Below are 14,995 nucleotides of genomic sequence, written 5' to 3' on the forward strand. Positions count from 1 at the left end.
GGCTACAAGCCAAGATAGACGTCCGCTTGATGCAAGGGTCTCTCATACCGCAACGGATCAATGAAAAAGAACAAGGGAGAAGGGGAACGAAACTGTGGGGGATATGGTATGTGCTCGCTCGGAGTGCAGAAGAGAAGGAGACGTGATCGGAGAGGATGCTTAAACAAAGAAACAGGATGGATGATGAATAGGTAAGACTCAGTCTAGAAAATCACAGACAGGCGAAACCAAAATGCTGGCCCACACGTCTATATGGGTCACAGGAAGGGAGAATAGAAGAAGGGGTAGGGGCAAAACGTCAGAGGAAGTGATTATGGTAGATTCAAACATAAGCTGTGACCCCGCAGATTCTGGTAAAAGATGCTTGCACTTTTCTCCTCCTGATCTTGGCAGTGCTTGAACGACGAAAGACGCACCTCCGCATGTCTCGAACAATTGGGATCGGTTCTGCGGGAGCCGTTCTTTTTGCAATCACGTAAAAGATCGAGAGTGTAGCTCGATGCGGAAAAATGCCGGGAACAGATAAAGTTACAGAGATTACATCGCAACGTCGAGGACCAGACTGACGTCTTTTACTTGTGCGCCGGCAAGGTCTTCGAGGACAGGGATCAAGTCGAGAAGCTCGTTATCGTGGGCGTCAGAGAACCAGCTGCTGATGGGTATCGCGTGTTGAGGGTGGAAAATGTATGAAGTTGGAGAATTGTCGATGATAATCGTCTCTCGAAGGTCACGGCCAACCTGTGAGAGGTCCTATAGTAGAGATATCAATGGCTTGCTCTCATCGTGATCTTCGCTGCAGAACGAGACTACTGACCTTGACATAATTACCTTGATGGTTGTAGCAGCTGTCTCTGAAGAGCCTGTGGTGAACAACATTGTGGATGTCAAGTTGATCGAGTAGAGGATCGCCGTACTTTCGTCCAAATGAGAAATCGTCCATGGTATGGTACTGGGATAGGAGAACTCACCTTAGAAACAGAGGCAGTGAAGACAACCACCTCGTACAATTCTCCAACACGCTTCATGAATTGATCGACTCCAGGTCGTTTGATCACGTAGATGTTGTGGTACTGCCCTTCGATCTCCACAGGGATCGTGAAATCGGCACGCTCAAGAACCTGCGGTGGTGTGTCAGAAACATGTAGCTCATTACACGAAAGGGCTTAAGAGGCTGGCGACTTACCTTGAAGCTACTGTGGACCAGCGTTTCATCCAAGTCGAGAACCAGGCATTTCCGGTTCCGCAAATGTGGCAAGGGAGGGGGTAGAAGCCATTGCTGGGATCTCTCGGGAGTCGCGATCTGTATTTGTTTCCCCATAGGAACTTGCGGAGGGGGAGGGGGAGGAATCTCCGCTGGCAGAGTAGTTTCTTCTTCGTGCGATGACTTTACATCGTTGTATTCGACTGCAGACGAAGTTGGTTGCGCTTCGGTGGAACGTGAGCTGTCCTCAGTAACGGGCAGTGGCAGTGACCCCACAGGCTCCTCCGGTTTGATCGCGAGATCGTGGGCCTTCTCTATCTCAGTTGCGACTATGACTGGGATTTGAGCATTCTGAGGGGCGTCAGAGCGAGAAGTATCAACTTGGCCATACTGTGAGGCTGGTTCATGGCTGGACTCGACTTTATCAGAAGCGGACAGGTTGGTATCGAGCTGAGCGCCTTCCTCGGAGGTAATGGCAGGTTTATCCTCCTCCTTGGAAGGTTGTTTTAAAGTTACAGTCAGGTTCGGCTTCTCTTCTCCAAAGAGCTTTGCTTCTTCAGATTCCGTCCGGTTCGAATGATTGGCATTGAGATCAGCTTTCTCCGGTGTAGGCTGGGTCGCAGGGACCGATGGTCGCCTGGCAGTCTTCTTCGGCGGAATCGCAGAGTCGTCCGGGTCGACACCAGATGACGAGCAGCAACTTAGAAAGGCAAACAGCCTGAGCGTAACCTTGGGCTTGGTTTCTGGTTTGGGGTTGTCCCGCGCCTCAGAATCAGTCGCTGTCTTTTGCTCCCCGATACCAGTTGGCCCCTGAGATGGTCGCCAAGATCTCTTGCTACTCCCTCTACTTCTGTCCCTCCGCCCCTTCAAGATGCTTCTTCTCGAACCTCGTAGCGTGTTTTCCGAATCATCATGCGCGGCATCCTGTCTATTGTCTAACGTCGATTGACCATCCGCCTTGGACGATGAACGGGATTGACTTGGGACCAGCAAATGTTGCTGCTTGGACGGGTCGTTCGTATTTGTCGGGGCATTCGGGCCAAGAGCCTGAGTCGATGGAACGGGCGCAGAAGCAGGCTCAGTAGGCTCAGTAGGCTCTACCGGTTTCGACTGAGTAGAGGCATCTGAGTCTTTGGCATTGTCCTGTAGCGACGATCCAGGACCTGGTCAGAACAGCGTTAGCAAGTCTTGTGATGGGTCCGCGACGATCCGCAGTGACGGAATATGACAGCAGCAACAAACAGATTGCTCTTACCTGAGTCGGTGTTGCCCGCGTTGGCAGGCATCGGCACTTCTCCTGTGGGCTTACTGGATGTGTTGGGGGGGAACCTCGCTCGGAGCTCCCTCCGAGCATCTGGAGGCTAGCAGAGCGAGATTCACGGAATCAACAATAACAACTCAAGAGGCGTAGGAGATATAACGGCGATGTGTTATGTCGAAACACACACTTGATGACCACCAGGGTTCCGCCGAGAGGGGACAACGCGGCTCGAGAGATGTAAAGTCACAGCCTCCTGGAACGAGTAGTCGGAGAGGTAAAGTGCTTAGCTTCCAGGTCGGGACTACCGCCTTAAATGAGGCTAGTGTGCAGCACTACTAAGAAAGGTCGTGGCAGGAAGAGTTGCGAGTCGCCAAACCACTCGATCCACCCTGTGGAGTCACAGAAAATCACACAGCCGGCGAGGAAGGAAGAGAGAAATGCGCTCCAGCTTCAATCTGGGATGGTATGATAGGATGGAGGTTGATGGATGATGGATGAAATTCAACCTCATGAATGAGCCGGAGAAGTCACGTGGCAACACCAAACCAGGGTCGTGTTAGGGGGAAGAAGCAATACAGGACCGCAAAATAAAGAGGTACCACTCGACTTCGGCGGCTGTAGGTTGGCTGATTTCGGGAATTTGCTTAAAGTGGCTAAGATAGGCAGTCCATTTGCTCAGGCAGGCCAGGAAGAAAACAAGATCATTTATTCTGACAGAAAAGTTATCGGATCTGCAGCAATGGATTTTCCTCTTTAGTAAGTGGGCTCGTGCTCTTAATAGCTAAATTATGACCTTAATGGACATGTTACTCAATAATATGTTACATATGGCACGAAATGAAAGATGCTAACTAGAAGGATTGGCCCAAAACGAAGCCCATAATGAAAATGTTCGGGGGGATGGCTGTATTTTAGCTCCTGACTGGCTAGCCAACCTCTGTCCGGGGGGTGGGAAAGGGGAGAGACTGAGAGGAGAACGTGCGAGGAGAAGCCCAAGAGAGGGGAAAATTGGGAAGAGGGTGCCGTGCGCCTAGTCTGCGATGGGGAGGAACGTAAGGAACAGAAGGGAAAATACAAGCTGCATTGGTCTGGACTCTGGTTCTTTGAGAGAATGCACTGATGCAGGGCTGCAGATTACTATTTATTGCCCACTATATCATCTGAGCCAATCATATTGGTATCAGATCAAGCGGGAAGATGGACCAACTTATCCTGTAAATCCATAATGCGTCTTACGCACGATTTCCATCATGCAAACCAGCTAGGTAGAGTTGGGTTGCAGTTCTCCCGCAGCTCAATGGGAAGTACTCATAGTATGTCTGAAGGCATAGTATTAAATTGATTAGGACACAAAAAGTTACCATGCCCCATTGCTTTTTTGCCATTGTTATGGCGAGTCCCGCGCAAAGATGTTCTCCGTCGCTTTCGACCTTCTTTTATCCACCTCACGAGTGCTCTTTATTCTGCCACGAAAATGACCCAACGATTCCCCTCTTAAGGGCCTCAATAATACCGTGGTGTCCTTAACGGGACGATTTTCCAGGTAGTATTGGTGACTTACTCGGTCTATATCGCGCTTCAATGTCTGGAAACGAGCATGTAGCGTCCGGGATGTCAATATTATTAGTACTATATGATACTAAATCACAATATGTATCCTCGCGTCTAAGGTAGTGATTTGTATTTCCACATTGTTGTGCCACCCCTCACCCAAGTGCTGCATTCTTTTGGTCTCTCATGACCAAGTCATGGAGGATCTTCTTCCCCCCTACTGTCGCAAACCGCGTAGTATTACTAAACGCACATACTCAGACTCTCAGATAAATCAAGTGTGACTGACAGGGACATCTACTGGAGGCGACTATTGAATTGATTCATCCACTGGCGAAAGGCATCTTGGATAGTGGAGATCATGAAGAATATCTCCTAGTCTACTTTGATGTCCTGAGCTCTGATTTGACGGATTCCCCCAAGATCCTTGCCCATCATCTCCACCTTAGTTCTCCATAGTCCATAAGCAGGCGCCAAATCCTCGCTTTGGAATGGACAGTTTCTCAGTCCGCGACGGAGACCTGAATGATCCTGACATCTTGTCTTTTAGGTCTTTTCTGATCAGCAATCTTTCGGTGTATTGTTTATCGGCATTTTTCAGAATCCTCAAATCCGATTCTTGTTCCTCTCTTTAGTCCTACCCTTTTTAGTACTGGTGGTTGGGACCATTTGGGGCGCACTGCACCTCGCCACCCGTCCATGTTTTCATTTGCTTTTCTACAGATTAATCCAAGATGGGCTTTAGGCTATCATCACTGAAGAATCAGAAGGAGGCTTCTCCATTCAACGCTCGACTGACTATTATTAGAGGCTGGAATGGACTCGTTAACTGAGTGGGCCGGTCAAGTTCTAACAGATGATTGTGGGATGGAGTGTGCGGAGAGATAGGGCACTGCAGAAGATGGTCTCGCTCATAGATTTTGAGATGATTCGATACTTTAGGGAATGCTCGCTTCGATTAGTCTGCTAAACGTTTGGGGAACTCAACTTCGAAGATCGACCGATTCACAGAAGCTGTATACAACTGGTTTGGGTGGTCTCCTAATAAGTAGCTTTGGGTCTCCCAGCAGGCATAAATTATGAAATCGCTGGGCAGCCTTGTCTCTGATCATGATATTCGACTGTCCCTGAAATTAGCTTATATCAAAGTATACAGAAACCTAAATGCCAATTGCCAATTGCCAAATGATGTCAACAGCTAACAAGAGAGAAAATCCGGGGGCTCCGCACGTGAGGCCAGCTGTGGGACTGCCACTCCGCATTCTTTGGCCCGAGGTCTTCACATGCAGACAGAAGCCACACTACTTAGCACCAAACTGCTGACAACAGCATCAACCATCGAGACTACTGCTGGCCATACCATATCTCATATTCGACTGGAAAGATACCTTGAAGAGAATCTCTTTCTTTGACTTCGACATTCATGAAATCTGTCTCTCTTCCTACATCACCAAGCGCGTCTAAACTGTAGGCGTCTTCCCCTCATGGCCTGCGACGCCTTGGCATAGGCGTGTTGGCTCCGGCAAAGGAAATCCGACCGACGAAGAACGGTCATCGATACAAGCAGGAGGGGGGTGGTACACTATTTCAAGGGCGATGGCCGCTCAGTCAACGCTCCGAGCTCGAGAAGACCCTCTCGTTGCGCTGTACACTTATTACGTCAATCTCATCCGGACTCGAATCAAGCAGTCATCGAAGACTTCCAGGTTAATTGCAACGCTAGCACTTCTGTTCTCGATCATAGGAAGTGGATATGGAGGGTATAACTGGTATCAGCGAAAGGTGAAGGAGCGTGCGCAGGGTAGAAGGTTACTGCGTCGGAATTCGGGGATCAGGGGCAAGGATGGATCTCGTACGATTTATGTGCCGTACAAGGACTCGATGACCTCCAAGGTCAGTATCCACCCGACGAAGCCTACAACATTCGATGCACACAGGCGGCTGTTTCTGAACCCACCAGCGTCAGCTCGGGGAAATGACGAGGAATCCGGCCCGATGATCCCTCCACCAACAACAAAGCCAGGACTGAATCTGGCATTTCTACACCAGTTTCTTAGTCTGTGGAGTATCATGGTTCCTCGGTGGAGTAGCAAAGAGACGGGGCTCCTGATGGGCCACGGTGTATTCCTGCTATTAAGAACATACTTGTCGCTGCTGATCGCAAGGCTGGACGGTGCAATTGTCCGAGACCTCGTTGCGGGTAAGGGGCGAGCCTTCATGTGGGGTCTCGTGAAGTGGTGCGGTATCGGTACTCTCGCTTCTTATACCAACGCCATGATCAAGTTCCTGCAGTCGAAAGTCTCTATTGCTTTTAGGACACGGCTCACGAGATACATCCATGATCTCTACGTCGCGGACAACAACTATTACAAACTGTTGAACTTGGATGGTGGTATCGATCAAGGAGCAGACCAGTTCATCACGCAGGATCTCACACTCTTCTGCTCAGCCGCTGCAGCACTTTACTCTTCTATGGGAAAGCCACTAGTAGACTTGTTCGTCTTCAACTATCAGCTGTACCGCTCCCTAGGGCCTCTGGCTCTTAGTGGCATCCTCACCGGTTATTTCAGCACGGCAGTGATACTTCGCAAGTTGTCTCCGCCTTTTGGAAAACTCAAGGCTGTCGAGGGCAAAAAGGAAGGGGACTTCCGAGGTCTGCATTCCAGGCTGCTTGCCAATGCCGAGGAGATCTCATTCTACGGTGGCGCAGATATCGAGCGAGTATTTCTCCTTCGGAGCTTCAAAGATCTGCAGCGGTGGATGGAAGGCATCTATAGCCTCAAGATCCGCTACAACATGCTTGAGGACGTCATTCTCAAATACGCCTGGTCGGCTTTTGGATATCTAATCACATCTTTGCCGGTCTTCCTTCCCGCGTGGGGAGGTGCAGGTGGTGCTTTGGAGCTGGCAGATGCCTACGAAAAGACTGGTCGGGAACGGGGCCGCATGAAGGAGTTCATCACAAACAAGCGTCTGATGCTTTCATTGGCTGATGCTGGTGGTCGCATGATGTACAGCATCAAGGACATTTCGGAGTTGGCCGGCTACACGTCGCGGGTCTATACTCTGATATCCACACTTCACCGAGTCCATGCAAATGCCTACTATCCTCCACCCGGCTCTCATGCGGAACTGTACTCTCTGGCAGATGCACAGGGTACCATCCACAACGGATTCGACGGTGTGCGGCTGGAACAAGTGCCAATTGTCGCACCGGCTCTCCATCCTCGAGGCGGAGACGAGTTGATTGAATCGCTGTCCTTTATCGTGCATTCCGGTGAGCATCTTCTTATTTCAGGCCCGAACGGAGTAGGTAAATCGGCGATTGCTCGGATTGTCGCGGGCCTGTGGCCTGTCTACCGTGGCCTGGTCAGTCGGCCCCGAGGATTTGGGCTTGACGGCATCATGTTCCTCCCTCAGAGGCCCTATCTTAGCGTGGGGACTTTACGAGATCAAGTCATTTACCCTCACACCGAGATTGACATGCGCGAGGCGGGGAGAACAGATGCTGAACTTCAGAAGATCTTGGAAGATGCTCGTCTGGGATACCTGCCTGCCCGTGAAGGTGGCTGGAATGCTCGCAAAGAGTGGAAGGACGTCCTCAGCGGTGGTGAGAAGCAACGCATGGCCATGGCGAGACTATTCTACCATGAGCCTCGCTATGCGTTCCTTGATGAAGGAACCTCGGCAGTTTCCTCTGACGTCGAGGGCGTGCTGTATGAACAGGCCAAGGACAGGGGTATCACCCTGATCACGATTTCGACACGCGCGTCCTTGAAGAAGTATCACACCTTCAGCCTCACCCTGGGTCTAGGCGCCGAAGGGGAACAGTGGGAGTTTGAGAAAATCGGCACCGAGAAGGAGAAGCTGGGTGTTGAGAAGGAGATCCAAGAGCTTCGCAAGCGGTTGGACAAGGTCGACGAGTGGAAGCGACGCCGTGAAGAGATTGACAAGGAGCTGCATAAGGTCTGGGCCGAGGAGGGAGAGCTTGCTCCTCCACCGTACGAATTAGGGAACGAAGAAGCCGTGGCTGTAGTATCGGAGGAAGCAACGGAAGAGGCCAACATCGACAAGACACAGGAATAGGTGATTATTGCAAAAGATACTACGCGAGTTATGTATTCAGGTTACAGACTATGAGGAGGTCAATATGTATCTACATATGGATCTGGACTCGTCAAAGTCCGACAATATAGACGTGTGCTACCCAACTCTTTCTCTCCGCTGAAGTGTCCCGAATATCACCAAAGAATAACCATGGCTAAGAGACCGTCTCGATACCTCCTGCTAAGCGGGTATGACAGAGTGAGCATGGCACGCACCATAAATAAGAGTCTCAAGAGATATAGGTTCTCAAGTTAAGTTGCATTGAGACGTATAGACAGTCTTCGAAATTAAGCTTCTTAGACGCAGGTCAGACTGATTAGACCATTGTGCAGGTAGGTGGCTTGGACGCGTCATGTCATGTATAAGCGCGACGCGCCTCCCTGATTGTCGCTTATTGATATGCTCAAAAGATAGCTGAATAACCCTTCCACGAAGTATACTACCTTAAAAGAACAAGAGAGTATTGTACTGTTCTGTTAATATCTCCCCAAAGTTCGTCTCTCTAGGCGAATAGTCCCACAAGCGAGCGGGCCGCCTCACGCTATTTGACGTATGACCGTGTTGAAATCCTCCAGTACAACTCAGACCACTATCAAGCTCTAATACACCAGCGATTGCACGAGCTTCCAGACACCAGAGAAAAAGTGTTTAGGGATGTCATACCATCCTTCACTTTTTCATCACATTGCCTAGAACAGCAGAAACCTCATTTCTATCACTCCCAACATGTCAAGGTCATCCTCTTAGCTCCTTCAACCTCTGGACCTTGGTTTATCTATAGTCCACGACACAGTTATGTCAGCTTCTCAACACTCGCAGGCCTCAGAAGAGGATGCAGAAACGATCATTATTCCCATTGATCGGTCATTCAGTGATGGCGACCCGTCTACTTGGCCTACAGAGCCCCGGTTTGGGATGCCGGACGATACATGGTATCGTGAGAAGCTGGCCATCATGTGGCTGAAGGAGACGGGGGCTTATGAAGAGGGTATGTTCTGATTTCGAATTATTGACTTGCGTTATTGCGTTATTGTTCTCGTTGAGGGATTGGATTTGGTTTTTCTTCTGTACTGCGCTCGAAGTTTCCTGTTGTCTGCTTCTGGCGTTACAGGAGTACATGTCCGATCGAGTATTCAGAGATTCAATATTTGCGTTCCAGAATCATTTCATGAACTACAGTTTATCTCAACATTGTGTTCAATTTCTGCATCAGATATGCACGCGCCGCCAGCAGTCTTTTGGATTCATTGTAGGAATTTGTCAAGACCAGTGGCTGTTCGCGAGGTGTCGCCTTTCTTTGGTCTTTTGCGCTTCATACAATAGAGTCCAAAGAATTTTTTCTAACCATGAACCAAGGAACAAACTATGTCATAGAGAGTCTGCCAGAAGGCTATGCCGTCTTTGACAGACCGCGTGGGACAAATCCAGACATTGTAAGTCTTGCTACTGAAATGTGGGACTTACATACTGATACTGACCGACCACAGCGTGATCGATTCCTCTGGGGACACCCACTTGGGCAGTACTTCCCCTCTACGATCCAGTTCTTTCCACACTTTTTGTATCTGATGAAGGGCGGGAAAGAACAGTGCCCCTGCGTTCTTTGCGAGAAATTGGCAAAGAGGAACCAGCGGATCAAAGGTTGTTTCCCCGCTGTGTTACTCGCCGCAAGTACTGTCAGAACTAACAGTGTCGTCTAGATGGCCTGCCCGCAAGAGGTCCAGGGAGATCAACCGGGTCACACGGTACACCTGGTTCCGGTAGACCTGGTAGACCACCAGGTAGACCACCTGGCCGACCTCCTGGGAGGCCCTTCGGTCGACTCGGGCGGCCGCCCGGCAGACCACCGTTGAACCCTATTGTTGACCGGGAAGGGACACCAGACGTCTTCAAGATGGCCATAATGAAACTCAAGGATAGGGGCGAATTAGACGAGCCCATCTTAGAACCTTTAAGTATGGACTGGAAGTCCGAAAGACCTGGCCTGGGGGAGTATCTGCAAAAGCTAAGAATGCAGCCTTCTTATGTTCCTCGCGCTGGTGAAATCGTCCTCTGGGTTCCTAATTTCGAGGGCGAGTTGGCCTGGAACCCAGAACATGCACGCGTTGAAATGTACGACCCGACCGTTGATCGGTTCATGGGCGTTCCTGAGTGGCGAGCAGGCATCGTCGGCCAGGTCCCAGAGGAAGACACAGTGCTCCAGGATTTAGTCGAGACGGCTAATAAGGGGTGGGAAGTGAATTATTCTGGATTCCGTGTCGAAACCTTCCCTGATCCCAACAGCCCGGACAAGAGCTACTCACTGCAGTACAAGTATGTTCACTTGAAATGCATCAAGCCATTCAGTGCGTACGAGCTTTTCTTGCAGAATATGCCCCGGGACGAACTGCATCCTTCAATCGAGTACGCCATGACCGTCATGTCATCATTCAGCCTGCTTGAGAAATTTCATTTCCGAGGAAGGTGGCCGAATGCGTCCATCTACTGTATGGGCATATTCATTGGGGTAGAACTTCTCATTGTTGGAGATGCCGTTCGCTTGAAACCGGTGGGCTATTCGCTCAGCAGCGGCCAAAAAGCAGTTACGGACGTCATGGTCATCGACGAGATCCGGCTCGACCTGGTCCAATGCGTTGATGACATCAAATCAGACCAGCTCGCAGAGCGATATCAGGTGCGCATTGGAGGCAAAGTCTACACAAATAACCGCCACCGAGCGGCGATAGACAACCCGAGGCAGCCGCCCCAGCCCCTATCTCCCGAAGAAGTTCTCAGCGTCTTCCAGTACATTGGCATGAGCGGCTACGGCAACTGGTATAGTCTCAACGGCGGTAAGACGGTAGATGTCTCCCAGGGGATGATCATCGGCCGGTGCTACGAACCCGATGCCATGCGGCTGTTGTTTGGCAGTCTCTCGCTGGGCCGGGATCTGCACGGCGTGCTGAGCGGACGACAATACTCTCGGCAAGCGGACGAGCGCATCCCAGAGGGCAAAGACTGGTTCTGGGGCGACTTCCGAACGCAAACCCTGGCAGTCGAGACCCTGAACGGCGAAGACGTCGGCCATTACAGTGAAATCCGCGATGTGAAGATGTGGCGGGCCAATCTCAAGGTCATCGAGGGCAGGGCCACTGCAGCTGATTTCAGAGAGGCCAAGATCCCCGGCGAGCTGGGACGACCGAGCCACAAATCCCGGTCGGCGTTTGCGGAGGTGCGCAAGATGAGCAAGCTCGTGAGCGCTGGTCTGGGGGCGGCCATTACGGATGTGAGCAACAATGTCAGCTCGGCGGACGAGAGCAATGTCCAGACTCGACTGAACACTGAGGACGAAGGGGAGGAAGAATCGCCCGAGGATGAGGAGGAGGATTTCACTCTGCGTTTGGAAGACCTACGAGGAGGGACTGAGGAGACAGAAGGTGGAGACTACGCACCTGGGAACGATGAGCATACGGCGAAGCGGCCAAAGCATGATTTCGGAGGCTAGATACCCATGCCTTTACTCTTTCGTTGATAGGAAGATAGAAAGGAACGGCCTGTTGGCCTTGACTCGTTATAAGCTCGGTATATATACTGCAACAACAACCTATTCCCTTATGTACCTTTGCACCGGTCGATCTTGTAACCTGCGGCAAAACGCTTTTATATACACTAATAAGTCCTACTGACCACCTCCCTGGCAAACTCCGCAAAGGTCTTCCCAGGCTCGACCTCCTCCTCCAGATTCGGCTGCGTAAACACCGCCAGCGTATTGCGAGCGATCCTCGCTCCGCCCGAGGGCTTCGCCCCCTTCACGAAATGCGGCACAGCACGGAACTTTCCCCGCGTGATGAGTTGCAGCGCCTCCCCAGTCTGGAAAGCCAGACAGTCCTTGGGGATATTCACCTTGACGACCTGGCCCGTGCGGGACTGGATGTACAGGCCCGCCTTGGGGTCCGGCGACTGGGGCAGTTCCGCCAGCGGCGTGGAGGCATCTGTCAATGAAGGGGGATTGGCCGCCTCATCAACGAACATGGCGGACGTCAGGCCGGTGAGACAGCCGTGGTCGATGTGTGTCGCGCACCAGTCATCATCATCTTCTGCGTCGGCGGTAGCGGCCGCGGCCGGGTCGGTCGGGAAGTAATGCAGCAGCCTGGCCTTGGTCGTCAGGCTGGTCTTCACCACGTGCTCAAGGTATCCTTCCTTGTAGCCGTCGATGTTGGCGAGGGCGTAGCGGTCGCAGGCGCGGGCGACGAGCGCGGCGGTGTCGATGATGAGCGTGCAGAGCTCCTCGAGGCTGCGACGGAAGGTCGGGAGACGGTCTGCGGGCGGCCAGATGTTGGGGGCTGTGTATTCGGAGAGGTCGGGAAAGTTGTCTACGGGGGCGCCTTGAAGGTCGGGATTCTGGTAGAAGGCGCAGTTGACGTAGTAGGAGCCTTTGAGGGTGTCGAAGTGACCGGACCGGAGGGTTTCTTTGCCGCAGGACCAGCCGACGAGGTATTTGGCTGCGGGGCTGGTGAGGGGTTCTACTGCCTGTCAATTTGAGTCTGTAGGTACGAGGGGGCAGGTCGGACCTACCTAGTTCATCGTTTGGAAGCGCCGCGAGGTAGGAAGCGTTGGAGAGGACCTGGGCGCGGAGCCGAGTAAATGCCGGGTCCAGATCTTTAACGACGATGATTCCCAGCGAGGAGGGGCCAAAGGCTTCCGTCAGGGTTTCGAAAGAGACCGTGCCTAAAGATCATGAAGGACGAGTATCAGCTTCAGGATTCCATTCCGCCGAAACAGCAAGCTTTCTTTGCAGGATGCTCATTGAGAGATTGGATCATCTCACCATTGACAAGCTCCTGGAGACTCACTGTGACCGCTTGGGCCTGTGGCACGTCGGTTGCACCCATCTTTGGCTTGATAAGAGTTGAATTGAAGCAGATCACTGCAGCAGTCAGGTCCCAGAAGGAGAAGCAGAACAATAAAAATAAACGGTCATGTTGTTTGGCTGGCCCCTTCTCTCCCCACTTTCTAGCGTTACATTGTGTGGACAACGGCGACTTCCGTCGTCCAATTCTGGGAGATTGTCCCGTTTGGGTATCGCTTATCAGGCTATCGTCGGCTTTATCTCTTATCGATTGTCTAATCATAAAGGCTGTGGAAGATATTCACACAACTCTAGCAGCAGCTCAGAATAGTGACAAAGATACTTATTAGTGAAGCAAGAGGCATCTTGCCATTCACTAGTTCTTTGATTAAAACCTGGCACGCTGATGGTATATAAAGATGCTTCCCCCTCATTATTCCACATCTTCCTGACATTCGACCACCTCTCTTATATAGAATCTGCATTCTTTTCCAAGTACATGGACAACTACATATGATTATATAGCTGAATACCGTGACTTACGGCAACTTATATGTCTACGCCGACATAACCTATAGCTGTTCTTGACTTGATTGTCCAAACAACTGTCTACGTCGAATGAGCCATCAAGAGCTTGAATGAACCTGGTGACTCTGGCCTGCTTGAGGCTTGAGATATGAGCATAAAGGGCAGAGGAGACTCCCTTATGGCATTTGACTGACTACTGCAAACAAATCAGCTGGAGTCGTTTGAATATGGGGCGCAGAGCCTGCCTTACGGATGCCAGATTTCTGGACGACTGCAGCCGCCGCAAAAGGGGCGTCGCAGAGTGCTGTTGACGCGCCGCTTTCCCAATTAATCCTCCGTTAGTAGAAGTCGGCATCCACGTTGACAAACCGAATGAATCAGAGCATAATCATACCGGGGTGGAAAAAGGAGGTCAAATACCGCCTAGGAGCAACATATCAATGTATTATTGCGCTGGCTATACGCCCCTGCCGGTTCACCCGGGACCGAGAGCCAACTCGCATCGAAATTCATGTTATGGTTGTATTCAATGGGTTACCAGAGCCTTATACAAACTCACGAAAGAACCCAACTTCTATATCACGCCAGACAACCGGTATCAGCCTTCGTTCGTCATCGAGGTTGGCTGGTCTGAGTCTCACGGATGGCTTGTTGACGACATGAGACTGTGGATGATGGGCGGCCGTCCACATGACATCTATTCTGCACGGGCAGTGCAGCCGCGTTGTCTTAATGGAAACGCCGTTGAACATCAACACGCGTTTTCAAGCGGTCGGCCTGATGGCGAAGTCGAGAAACGCTCCAGGACAACGGCAACCCCAGGGAAACTGACGATGGCGATGAGGAACGCGAAGAAGTCGAAAGACACTCTGCTTTGATGGGTCTGCTCATGACTCTGAAGGAATCTCGTTCTCGAAAAGTGGAAGGAGATCTGGAGCAGAGCGTGTTATATTACGTTCAGCGTAGTACAGAGTCTACGAACAATTCCGTCCTCATTTTCGACTCAAATCCTTGCGTCACCGGAATCAGCGTTCTGCCACCTCGAGTAGTCGAAACCATGAATACATGGGCGAAGGTGGAAGTTGCAAGCACATATAATGTCCAGACATGGAACCTACAGATCATAGCGTCTAGATTAACGGGCAATCTCCTCGCTGGTTCAGTCAATGAAGAGCACATTTTCGTTACGTGACGAGCGGGGCGTACAAGGCCACCTAGAGGGACGAGCGACTCAGTCCAACAGAGAAGAACCTAGCGTCCTACCAACACGCTACCGACATCCACACTCTTATCCTCGCTATTGCTGAGCATGTGTTAACGTCACTACTTGGATCAATCCTCGCTTTCATTACGTCGTGTCCTCCCACGACAAGCTATCGACCCTAAGCATGAGAAGTATTGGGATGGAAAGCAGAAGAAGAAAACACCTGGCCTCTATCTTTAAAGTACTAGGATAGAGAGAGGCTTTATCCACTTCCCTGACCCTGAGCTTCTTGATCCAGTCGCTGTCTTTCGGAAT

General features: G+C 51.1%; 4 protein-coding genes across 4 annotated transcripts; 2 read left to right on the plus strand and 2 right to left on the minus strand.

The window, feature by feature from the left end:
* Positions 1–537: 537 nt before the first annotated feature.
* Positions 538–2,487, minus strand: psrA (putative general stress response phosphoprotein phosphatase Psr1/2; the record flags this gene model as incomplete). Its single annotated transcript, XM_024824941.1, has 5 exons — positions 538–750; positions 815–913; positions 969–1,118; positions 1,184–2,364; positions 2,457–2,487. The coding sequence occupies 5 exons, from the start codon at positions 2,485–2,487 to the stop codon at positions 538–540; spliced, it is 1,674 nt and encodes a 557-aa protein (XP_024683394.1).
* Positions 2,488–5,354: 2,867 nt separating this feature from the next.
* pxa1 (putative peroxisomal ABC transporter (PXA1)) lies at positions 5,355–8,345 on the plus strand. The gene has a single exon (XM_024827507.1). The coding sequence runs from the start codon at positions 5,610–5,612 to the stop codon at positions 8,097–8,099; it is 2,490 nt and encodes an 829-aa protein (XP_024683395.1). The 5' UTR covers positions 5,355–5,609; the 3' UTR covers positions 8,100–8,345.
* Positions 8,346–8,562: 217 nt separating this feature from the next.
* On the plus strand, positions 8,563–11,635 carry P174DRAFT_451642 (uncharacterized protein). Its single transcript, XM_024829020.1, has 4 exons — positions 8,563–9,108; positions 9,477–9,553; positions 9,608–9,761; positions 9,821–11,635. Exons 1-4 carry the CDS (start codon positions 8,916–8,918, stop codon positions 11,602–11,604), a joined length of 2,208 nt encoding a protein of 735 aa, XP_024683396.1. The 5' UTR covers positions 8,563–8,915; the 3' UTR covers positions 11,605–11,635.
* A 13-nt stretch (positions 11,636–11,648) lies between these two features.
* P174DRAFT_442141 (uncharacterized protein) lies at positions 11,649–13,115 on the minus strand. The gene is made up of 3 exons (XM_024827508.1): positions 12,928–13,115; positions 12,675–12,827; positions 11,649–12,622 (listed from the first exon to the last, which is right to left on the minus strand). The coding sequence occupies exons 1-3, from the start codon at positions 12,989–12,991 to the stop codon at positions 11,769–11,771; spliced, it is 1,071 nt and encodes a 356-aa protein (XP_024683397.1). The 5' UTR covers positions 12,992–13,115; the 3' UTR covers positions 11,649–11,768.
* Between the last annotated feature and the right edge of the window lie 1,880 nt (positions 13,116–14,995).

This window comes from Aspergillus novofumigatus, assembly GCF_002847465.1.
Source record: "Aspergillus novofumigatus IBT 16806 chromosome Unknown P174scaffold_4, whole genome shotgun sequence".
Lineage (NCBI taxonomy): Eukaryota > Fungi > Ascomycota > Eurotiomycetes > Eurotiales > Aspergillaceae > Aspergillus > Aspergillus novofumigatus.

Bases quoted from the DNA above. Each gene is read 5' to 3' on its own strand.
- pxa1 (XM_024827507.1), top strand. From the start codon at position 5,610: ATGGCCGCTCAGTCAACGCTCCGAGCTCGAGAAGACCCTCTCGTTGCG.
- P174DRAFT_451642 (XM_024829020.1), top strand. From the start codon at position 8,916: ATGTCAGCTTCTCAACACTCGCAGGCCTCAGAAGAGGATGCAGAAACG. The intron at 9,109-9,476 runs GTATGTTCTGAT...CCATGAACCAAG, and splicing joins GACGGGGGCTTATGAAGAGG to GAACAAACTATGTCATAGAG. The intron at 9,554-9,607 runs GTAAGTCTTGCT...GACCGACCACAG, and splicing joins GTGGGACAAATCCAGACATT to CGTGATCGATTCCTCTGGGG.
- P174DRAFT_442141 (XM_024827508.1), bottom strand. From the start codon at position 12,991: ATGGGTGCAACCGACGTGCCACAGGCCCAAGCGGTCACAGTGAGTCTC. The intron at 12,828-12,927 runs GTGAGATGATCC...CATGATCTTTAG, and splicing joins TCTCCAGGAGCTTGTCAATG to GCACGGTCTCTTTCGAAACC. The intron at 12,623-12,674 runs GTAGGTCCGACC...GACAGGCAGTAG, and splicing joins GCTTCCAAACGATGAACTAG to AACCCCTCACCAGCCCCGCA.